The sequence below is a fragment of the Brassica napus genome, chromosome C4 (assembly GCF_020379485.1).
Source record: "Brassica napus cultivar Da-Ae chromosome C4, Da-Ae, whole genome shotgun sequence".
Lineage (NCBI taxonomy): Eukaryota > Viridiplantae > Streptophyta > Magnoliopsida > Brassicales > Brassicaceae > Brassica > Brassica napus.
This window is the reverse complement of record NC_063447.1, coordinates 26,522,109-26,533,081: the sequence shown is the minus strand read 5'-3', so window position 1 is coordinate 26,533,081 and position 10,973 is coordinate 26,522,109. Positions and strand designations below refer to the sequence as shown.

At 35.3% G+C, this 10,973-nt stretch overlaps 1 protein-coding gene and 1 long non-coding RNA gene across 3 annotated transcripts; both read left to right on the top strand.

Moving 5' to 3' along the window:
- The first annotated feature begins 1,616 nt into the window (after window positions 1-1,616).
- LOC106374715 lies at window positions 1,617-3,503 on the top strand. Of its 2 annotated transcripts, XR_007322108.1 has the most exons (5): window positions 1,617-1,750; window positions 2,050-2,173; window positions 2,255-2,517; window positions 2,586-2,808; window positions 2,966-3,503. It is a non-coding gene; the product is annotated as an uncharacterized LOC106374715 (long non-coding RNA). The 2 variants fall into 2 exon arrangements; XR_002657485.2 differs by having other exon boundaries at window positions 2,255-2,808.
- A 3,828-nt stretch (window positions 3,504-7,331) lies between these two features.
- Window positions 7,332-9,134, top strand: LOC106373608 (S-type anion channel SLAH1-like). The gene is made up of 2 exons (XM_013813760.3): window positions 7,332-8,532; window positions 8,627-9,134. Exons 1-2 carry the CDS (start codon window positions 7,672-7,674, stop codon window positions 8,927-8,929), a joined length of 1,164 nt encoding a protein of 387 aa, XP_013669214.2. The 5' UTR covers window positions 7,332-7,671; the 3' UTR covers window positions 8,930-9,134.
- Window positions 9,135-10,973: the final 1,839 nt, after the last annotated feature.

Here is a 10,973-nt window from a genome sequence, read left to right as displayed (position 1 = left end):
ATGTATAAGTGTGGAAGCATTTTCAATCAAAATATCCACGGTTTTCATATGAGAGAAGAAATATCTACTTTGGATTATGTACTGATATTTTCAACCCATTTGGATAGAATGGAAGACAATATTCCTTGCGACCAGTAATTGTCACACCTTATAATTTACCGCCAATTTTGTGCATTCAACATGAGTTTTTGTTCCTCCCCATTCTCATGCCAAGCCAGAGTATCCTAAGAGATCACCTGATATGTTTCTTCAGCCACTGATATATAAGTTGGAACTACTATGGACGCATAGTGTTCTTAAATACAATGTTTCGTGCATAGAAAATTTTCAGATGCGAGCAGTACTTATGTGAAAAAAATAAGTGATTCATGTCCTTCTTATTATTCATTAGATTATGAGTAGATTGGCGTAATCAGAAAAGTGTAATCTCACACTGCTATGTTATGCATTTCATTATGTTTCATTTTATAAGTAAATTATGCATTTTCTTATATTGACGGATTCGTAAAAATTAATTAAATGAAGTAGAAAATGGTAACTGCCAACAAATTCCCAAAGGAACACCCAAAAATTTTAAATTCCTCTCTGACAAATTACTGAGGAAGCTAACAATTTTTTTCAGGAATTCATCAGGAATTTCTGATGAATTACGGTGAATATGGCTTTAGTGTCTCAAATATTCAAATTATAAGTTAAACCGGGTACCTACAAAGTATTAGGTCACATAATAAGTGCCATTAACCATGTGGATTAACAATATCTTATTTTTAATGTTTTAAATTGTCGGCGTAATATATCGTTTGAACCATAAAGTTACTCAATAACAGCTATATACTTAAACAAACACTTTACATTAATTCATCATTACAGTCCTAATTATTTTTTCAAGTTTTTTGAAACAAATTTAAGATTTTGAAACTCATAAATTTTTTTAATATACTATCAATGGTTATCGTAGGTCTATTTGTGTTAGGTTTTGAAACCCCAAATTCCAAACGTCGAAAATTCGGTGGAAATTTTTCGGTTATAAAAAACGGATTTCCGACAACAAATATTGATATGTAGATTAACCAATCACAAAACATGCAGATAATTACCACATTCGTCAGAAATTCGTCAAAAAATTCAACGAATTTCTGATAGACTCCGCATATTCTTATCTCGAAAAGTGGCCAGACGAGTAATTAAATTAATTAATTAAATATTATTGATGGATTACCGATGAATATCCTTACACGGTTATCTGGCAGAAATTGAAAATTACCCAGGTAAATCAACACACCTAAACTTTTCCGTGAACCGCCAATCAATTAACTTACTGGCTGATTATTGACGAATTGACTTGGATACATATATAAAACTTGCATTTCTTCTTCTTCTTCTTCATCATCATCATCATTACAGCTCTCTCTCTCTCTCTCTCTCTCTCTCTCTCTCTCTCTCTCTCTCTCTCTCTCTCTCGCTCTCTCTCGCTCTCCTCTCTCTCTCTCTCTCTCTCTCTCTCTCTCTCTTCTCTCTCTCTCTCTCTCTTCTCTCTCTCTCTCTCTCTCTCTCTCTCTCCTCTCTCTCTCTCTTCTCTCTCTTCTCTCTCTCTCTCTCTCTCTCTCTCTCTCTCTCTCTCTCTCTCTCTCTCTCTCTCTCTCTCTCTCTCTCTCTCTCTCTCTCTCTCTCTCTCTCTCTCTCTCTCTCTCTCTCTCTCTCTCTCTTCCGAAGAACACATGTGAATTCACTCTCGCTCTCCCAAAATCATGTACGTCTTCTCATATTTTTCCTTAACTCATATATGTTAGATTTTATATGTATTAGTTTGTTAGAAATGATATATTTTAGGAATTGAAATGTTAGAATGAGTTAGAGTGTTAGATTTAGAGTTATATATGTTAGATTTCTGTTACAATTGTTAGTTTTAAGATTTTTACCTGATAAATTTAGGATCTGGCTTCAATACATTCTCATAAGATCCCAAATACTATGTGGTTAGTTTTTCATTATTTTGCATTTTATTTATTGTATATTCATTTTAACTAATTTCATGTTTTGTAATGTTAGAAAAGTAAACCAATGGGATTAGCAAGAGCATTCTGAAGATGGAATACTCAATGCTCAAGTATGGATATCCGGCCTTCAATGACATGGATGAACAAAATCACAAGATGTGGTTTCTCAATTTGCGGTTTTTTTATTTAACATCTTCTTAATTTTTGCTTTTTCGTATATTATTTATGTACTAAACATGAGTTTTTTCATTTTTTAGAAAGAGTTCACTTGAGAGTCTGGGTTGACGGAAACGGTGTGCATCATTCTACCACTACGCAACGGGCCACTATGATAAGGAGATCTTTCGTGGAAGCAGAAATGACTTGAAGACAAGACACCGAAAATGATTAACATGATGGTCTGGGAGGACTTGCAGGTGCATTGGGCAAAACCTGATACACAAGTTGAGTCATAGATCAAATCGTAAGTGTATGTCTATAACTTAGGTAGCACCGGTATGTCTTCCTCGAAGATCAACTCGTAAGTGTTTTAAATACTTTTAACTTTATTTCTTTTCTTACTAATTAATTAATCTTTGTATTTTGTAGATTGCAGAAGATGATGGTAATCCCATCGATGATCTCAGTCTGTTGAAGAGGCATACATCAACAAGAAAATATGTTAAATTCAAGATCCTGTTAGGAGGGAGGTCATCCACCTGGTGGAAACCCAGGCGGAAAAAGTCATTGCTTCCCAACCTTTGTCTGAAGATCGATCTTTTCGGATTCCAACAGTTTGATGTGGGAGCAAATGAACAACCTCGTACTTAAAGTAAATATTTAATATTTAATTAATTTATTTAATATTTAATTAATTAATTTAATTAATTATAGATTTAATTAACATTTTTTCTCAGGCGGTTCCAAAGAAAAAAAACTACTGTCTGGTCAGACTAACTCGTGCATTCCGTTCTTTTTCTTCTTCATAGGCTCCATGATCAAGAGATTTTAGAGCAGTTGTAGAACAAAGAATATCGTATTGCAGTTTTAGAGTCCTAGATGGTGGAACAATAAAGTCAGAACCAGATGATGCTGGACAAGATGAAACAACTGTTTCCCATGAATTTTAGTTTCTTTACATTTTAGAACTTTTAAATGTTATTTTTAAATTTCTAAATTTTTATGTATATTTGGAATTTAATTTATATTTTAATTAATAAATTAAAATTTTAATTAGTAATTTAATTATTATAATTCATATACGAGATTAATAAAAATTGAAAAATCTTAATTTAAATTTCCAGCAAAAAGAAATTCGTCGAAAATTGAAGTTATTTTTCGATGAACATGATTACGTCGAAAATATATCCCGAAAAAAAAATATATATATATATATCCCGACACAACTAAATTCTTAGGGAATATGTCCCGAGGAAACAATATTTCTCCAAAATAAAGTTGGTATATTTTCTTGACAAAATTATTAATTGGTATATATTTTCGACGAACAGAGTATACGTAAGTATTTATTACCGACAAATTAGATTCTTCGGTAATAAATTTTGGTTTCCCACAGATATTATCGTCGGGAATCTGTTAGTATTAGGCTTGGACATGTTTTCCAGATTCAAACTGGTAATTACCCGAAAAGTCGGGTTTCGGATCGGATTTGGATATAGGAAAATACCCGATTGGATAAGGTCTTTGGTCGGGTACCGGGTCGGATACGGATTATATCCGGGATCCGTACAGGTATCTGAAAGACCTGAATTAAACCTTAGTTAAGATAACCCTAGTAATCTACTAACACTAGTTAATGCTTGTTTTCATTTTTGAGATTAAAATTTGGTTTGGTTATATTAAAATAGTTATGTTATGTTATTGTACTGTAATTTTGGTTATCAGTTTATGTCTTTTTCGGATATTTAGAATATCTTCGGTTCTTTTGGATTATGTTCGGTTATATCGGGTTAAATGGTTTGGTATATACTAAGAGCCGGACCGAATCCATTAATTTTTTGGTTCTTCGGATGTTTTGGGGGTGGGGGTTCTATTATACAAATGTCATATTTCTAACTCGTGTCAACCAACCAACTGACTTCTTTTATAGTTTGATATGATTAGGTTGATTTTTACGCATGTTACTCCGTTTTCAGTAATTGAATCAATTCCATTGAATTGCAATTACTGAATTCCATCAGGAAAGTTGTATTTGGGAAAAAAACATAATTGCTTCCAATTGTTTAAAAGTTATCTATAAAACGAAAAGTTCCAATGGTTAAGAATTCAAAGTTCCAATAAATTCAAAGTACCAATAAATTTTTGTTGTTGCTGTTTGCATTGATTCGATACATTTTCGACCACTAATTCATTGTCAACAATTACTTGTGAGAGACACAGCATATGTGCCCCATGACTCACTTATCCAAATATCCCCACCAATTATTTTTACTATTGTAAATTCATATATAAATATATAATTAATTATTCTTTTGTAATATGGTGTAATTAGATAAAAGTTAACAGATAATATAAGCGTCTACAAACCCACACTTTAATGTTTGTAGTGAGTTGTTGACAAAAAGAGCCAAAACCATTTAATCGAGCTTATACTCCTTTTTTAAATGATCAACTTAAACCTCAGCTTTGCAAAACTAACTGATTACAATTAATCTTGTTGAGTTTAAAATGGAGCTAATCAGTCTATGTATAAACACATTAACCCCAATCAAATATTGCTTTAATATTTCTTTTAGAACAATTCTATTGGTAAGCTCTAACTAGGTATCTCAAAATAATATAAAATAAAACTATTAAAACATTATTTGGATATCTAAAGAGTTAGAACTTCAGACAGTTTCTCATTTGCGTTAAGGTCTGCCACTGAGATTACTCTAAGAACGCACTTATATATACAATATTATTAATTCATTTAATATTTAGAATTATTATAAATTTTTTAAGAAATTATCAAAAAACATACCACTTTTTTCTTTTTTTTCAAACTTTCATTAAAAAAAGGGGTTAAGACCCAGGGTTTAATACATTAGTTTCAGCCATTAAGACATGTTTAGCCAGGGCATCAGCCACATTGTTTTTGTTTCTGCGAATCCAACCAAAGGAAATGAATTCGAAGTCTGCAGAAAGACATAGGATGTCTGAGACTATGCCATACAGTTCAGAATTCGGGGACTCTGTGTTGATTGCTTTGACAAGCTGAGCAGAATCCGAGAGGACTTGTTGTTGTCGGATGCCTCTGTTTTTATAGAATTGGAGTGCTTCTCGAAGAGCCAAACCCTCCGCCAGTAAAGGGGACGGTACAAAGTGACAGTGAGCCATTCTTTGGACTTTTTGAAGTTCATCCTCTACGATCCATCCTAAACCTGCAATGAGGGAGTCTCCTTTCCAGGCTGCATCTGTTTTCAAGACGGGGGTGCTTGGTGGCGCTGGTGTTCTCTGGTGAATTGTTGACGGTTTGACAGAGGAATCCCGAGTCAGTTTGTTTAACCATTCCATGGCAGCTGTTATTGCATTTGTAATCACATCGTCCTCAGGGATTTCCTTGTTCTCGAAGATGAGCTTATTTCTTGCTACCCATAGAGACCATAATATCCAGGGCGCCAGCGGTCCTGTCGAAATGCCTACAGGTGGGAGGCAGTATTGTTTACACAGAGCGGTCCATGAAGATCCTAAATCTATCATTCTTCTAGCATAAAAGGTAGAAGATAAGGGTGCAAGACTCCACACCTTCTGCGCAAAGTTGCAGTGAAAGAAAAGATGAGTGATAGATTCAGCTTCATTACATCTCTTACAGTTAACGGCTGATGAAATGTTCCTGGCTGCGAGGCATGTTCCCACTGGAAGGGCGCCTCGGAAGAGCTTCCAAAGGAAGAGCTTTAGCTTAGGGGACACATGGAGCTTCCAAATGTTTCCTTGCCAATCAAAAGGATACTGTGGAAACGGTGAGGCCATATTGGTATTGTTCTTCGCCGTCCAATATCCCGAGCTAGTTGAGTAGTCTCCGGATTCATTTCCTAACCAAATTAGTCTATCAGCTGCTCCCAATTTACTTGGCTTTATCATGAGAATGTTCTCTTCCTCCTGTGGTACACATCTGCGTATTTCAGCCCTGTTCCAATCGGAGCCATCAGGGCTTGAGACCCTCAGGTCAGTTTGGTTCTCGGGTACTGGTCCCATAGGTCTTTTCTGTTCCGATAGGCTTAGCCAGGGATCCGACCATACCTTGATCGTTTCACCATTCCACACTGCCCAGCCAGAGTTGCTTAGAATGAGGTGTCGACCAGTTAGAATGAGGTCTCGACCAGTCAAAAAACATACCACTTTTATGACCGTTTTTTCGTACTTACTGATCTTGAACTATAAGACTTTTTTGTACACCAGTTTTATGCTGCAATGGCTAATAAAACCAGCGAGTAAATTCCCAAGCTTATTCATTGGCTCTTGACCTTGATCAATAGGTGAATACATATCACTCTACTGAAAAAAAGCTTATCATCTTTTACAAAATATAATCTGCATTTTGAATACATCTTATACAAAGAAGATTTTTTTAGTATTAGTGGCTCGCTTGCATCAGTCTTTCTTTACAGCTAGTGGTAACATCCCCTGATAAGAAAACCTAATTATCCTGTACAATTATAAATTATCGGATAATTGTGGCTCGCTTTGCACGGAAGATTCATCGGACGTCCGCTTCCCGCTTCGGAACCAGAATCGGAATCAGAACCTCATGGAAGCTTACGGAATCTCGCTTCCAAAACGCTTCTAAAATATTATCTTTAAAAACACGTTGGAAGCTTACGATTCCGTTTTGGAATCACGCTTCAATTCTTTAAAAAAAAACACAATATCTTATATCAATAAAAATATAAAATTATAATTTTTAATTTATATAAAATCCAAGTTTTAATAGTATTTAGTAGAGAGAATAGAAATATACAAATATTAAAATTAATACTATAAATTATCTTTATGCATTGAGGTTTTTATTAAAGATAAATCGTATATTCAAATATATTATGTCAATTAATTCTAAAGTATTAAAAATAATTAATATAATAATTTCTTTTAAATTTAATTTATGTGTATTTTCATAGTTTTAATATAAAATCATTTCAAAATTATTATAAATGAATAAATGCTTTATTTTAAATTTAAATAATATAACTTTTAGTTCTATATTTTAAAAAACTTCTTATATATGTATATATATAGATACGTTTCCAACACGTATCCGCTTCCTAATTTTTTTAAAAAATTCGCTTCTACGTTTCCATACGCTTCCGCTTCCACGCACCCGCTTCCGTTTCCATGTAACATATTTATAATGGTACCAGTTAGGTAAATCAGGAAAATATATAAATAAAAGATTAATTTGTAAAGTACTCAACTGGAATAGCTTTGTTTATTCATGAAGCCTAAACAAGAAATGTTGACCTTTACTATACAAGTTACTGAGTTTACCAAAAGTTACTACAAATTGCCATCCTTATTACATTCCATTATCTTTTTAAGTAAACATCCTTGTCCATCACTAACTAACTCCCCCTAAATCACGTGTGTTGTACTAATTAATCTACATGCCTTCTCTGCCTACATATATGAACTCTATCCTAAGGTTATAACAACACAAAACAAAGCAAGCCATTACTTGTATTCCATCAATATACCAGAAATGGAAAACTTGGAAATTCCTAAGCAAGAAGTTCATATCAACATTGATGATTCAATATCCTGCAGTAAAGAGAGAAGCACTGACCTTCCTCATACCAAACCCAATGTTCTGATGTCTATTGTGAGTAGACTCCATGCAGGCTATTTCAGAATAAGCCTCTCCCTCTGCAGCCAAGCTCTGCTATGGAAGATGATGATCGCACCTGATTCACCAAGCATGTCCCATTTGCAAAGCAATCTTCCGTCCATAGCGTTCCATCTCCTGTGGTACCTAGCACTTGCAACACAAGTGGCACTCTGTCTTTTGTACGCGTTGAAGTGTTTCTTCTTTTTTGACATGGTGAAGGAAGAGTTCTCACATTATATTGGAGTGAACTATCTTTACGCTCCATCGATCTCATGGCTTATCTTGCTTCAATCAGCTCCAATGATGGAACCACAAAGCGTTCTGTATCAGTCATTGTTCTCGGTGTTTGCTCTCCCAGTATTGGCCCTCGACACAAAGCTTTATGGACAGTGGTTCACAACAGAGAAAAGGTTCCTGTCGATGATGGCAAACCCGGGAAGCCAAGTATCAGTAATCGCAAACCTAGTGGCTGCACGGGGAGCAGCAGAGATGGGCTGGAAGGAGTGTGCTCTATTCTTGTTCTCACTGGGGATGGTTCACTATTTGGTTATCTTTGTTACACTTTATCAACGCCAACCAGGCGGTAAGAATTTTCCAACCAAGCTGAGGCCAGTTTTCTTCTTGTTCTTTGCTGCACCAGCCATGGGAAGTCTAGCTTGGAACTCCATTTGTGGAACCTTTGATCCTCTGGCGAAGATGTTGTTCTTTCTTTCGCTTTTCATCTTCATGTCCCTGGTAAGTTTACAACACACCAAGAAATAAATATCAAAAACTGAAATCGTATGACAAGACATTTACCTAGCTTCTTTTTAATTGTTAATATTTTCAGGTCTGTAGGCCAAATCTTTTCAAGAAGTCAATGCAAAGATTCAATGTCGCGTGGTGGGCTTACTCGTTCCCCATCACCTTTCTTGCTTTAGACTCAGTTCAGTATGCGCAAAATGTGAAAGATCGGGTCGCTTCTGGAATGATGCTTATCTTCTCATCTATCTCAGTTTTGATCTTCCTTGGTGTGATGGTACTAATAGCAGCAAACAGCAATAGACTACGCAGACGTGATCCTGTCCTCGGTTCTGCAACTAGTCTAAAAGACAAGCAAAAGCCATATCGTCTCAGTGCGGCTACTTGTTAATTCAAAGGCAACGCTAGTCTGCTCCAGCTTTTCCACTTAGAAAACCAAGTGATCTTCATAGTTTCTATGCCCTTCCTTCTTATGCATAACTCTCTCAATGTAATGATGAAACCACTAGGTTTTAACACAGCAGCGACTAAGTTTCATATTTGAAACCCAAACCCAATTTTTAGTTGATAAAACATTAATAACCACTTTGATTGTATTATAGTTCAATAAAAGGTCAAAAATATATAATATATCTATAACAAACTAAAATGCGACAGCTAAAATTTATAATCACTGAGATTCTAGCAATCGAAATTTTGTATCCTTAGTTTTATAAGCAAGTGACAATTGTAACCAAAGTCACAACTACATAAACATACAAAATGCGATTTTCCTCTTCTTCTTTTTTTGTCTTACCCATACATGTACAAATTCTGCGAAAACTCACACAAATGACAAATTATTAAAACTCGGACTAAAATGTTACTACTATTATAAAGGAGTTCATCTCTAGCCGTCCAAATATTCTAAGGAATCCAGGGTTAGAGTGGTTCTGAAGCTAGGTAAGTTTATTGCTTTCCAGAAATATATGATTCACTTTTCACTGGCCTCACTTTGGGAGTAGATAAGTGCATGGAGGATTGAAGCACGTTCCTAAACACTACTAGCAAAAGAGAAAAAAACGGAGGATGCCAGGGACGCTTTTGGAGGCTCCTCATCTTTTACAGTTTTTGAAAGAAGCAATTCATCTGCATGACAATTGTTCTCTTACAAGTAATGCTCCATTGGATCCTCTCCACATGATGTGCTTTAGCTTTAAAGGGATGTGAAGTTTCAAAATGTTGCTAAACCAATTGTAGGGCATGCCTGTTGTAATTAATAGCCATGCTCTGCTTTGCGGAGTTGAAACAAATATTTATAGAGTAATAGCCTGATTTATCAAGTAACCAGACCAACTTTTTGGAGTTTGGGTACAGTTGACGAATAAGAACATCATATTGGGTTAAGTGTTATCGGATCACTGGTATGTCCAGTCACTTATTCTAGGTCCAACATGTGACTAACTCTGAATGAGATATTTTTACTTGTACGAAGATTTATTATAATGAAAGGAACTGAAGTATAGAACCAAGAGCCAGTCCATAGGTTGATGATTGACCCGTCAATATTAACCATCCCCTGTCTCTGTTTAAGGGATCTTTTTGTTTCTGTTAGAATGCCTCTCCAACCGTGAAAGAAATGTTTTTTGGTATAACATTCCAAAAGGACGTTGCAGAACAGTACTTTTTCTTTTGGAATGAACTGTTAATATATTCAAATAAATTTTTTTGTAAAATTACAAATGATGTGACTCTATTTAAAGTGTGTTTGCTATAATGAAACTAAATCTGAATCATAGAATTAGAAAATCCTAATCTTCTCTCATCAATTTGTCAAATCTGCCATTCCCATAGCCTCGAAGTGATTCAATACGATCCCGGACCAACTTGTTGATGTAACTGCTTAGCCGAGCTTGATCTTGTGGTGGCTCCCCATGTTTCCTCCCATTCCTCTCTTTCCAGATTGAATATACTGTAGCTTGGAAGACATACCAGAGCAAAACCAGAGAGGTGCTGCTCCAAGTCATATCCATCAAATAGGATAAAGTGTTGCTCCATACATTTGTGTATGGCAATGCCATCAGTTTACGAGCTAAGTTTCTCCAAACTCCTGCTGAATAAGTACAGCTGAAAAATTAATGGTCTCTAGATCCAGTCGAACCATTGAATAGAAGAAATAAAGACCTTTGAGAGGACTGAATCGAATTGTTTTCCAATTGTTTTTAAGCTCTCAACTTAACTTTTATGGGAGTGAATCGTTGAAGTTCTTTTTTTTGTTCAACCATTGCATTAACTTAAATAGAAAAAGGTCTTGGCCCACTGGGGGCCCAACAGAAGAGAAGGATGAAACACGAAGAGACCCTTTTACCAAACAGCCGGCATCAGAGTTTTTTGATCTAGGGGTGAATACGAAATTGATAGAATCAAACATAGAAGAGACATGGGCGATATCTGCC

Excerpts from the sequence above, each read along its gene's own strand:
- LOC106373608 (XM_013813760.3), top strand. The coding sequence starts at position 7,672 with ATGGAAAACTTGGAAATTCCTAAGCAAGAAGTTCATATCAACATTGAT. Across the intron at positions 8,533-8,626 it reads TTTTCATCTTCATGTCCCTG|GTCTGTAGGCCAAATCTTTT; the intron begins GTAAGTTTACAA and ends TAATATTTTCAG.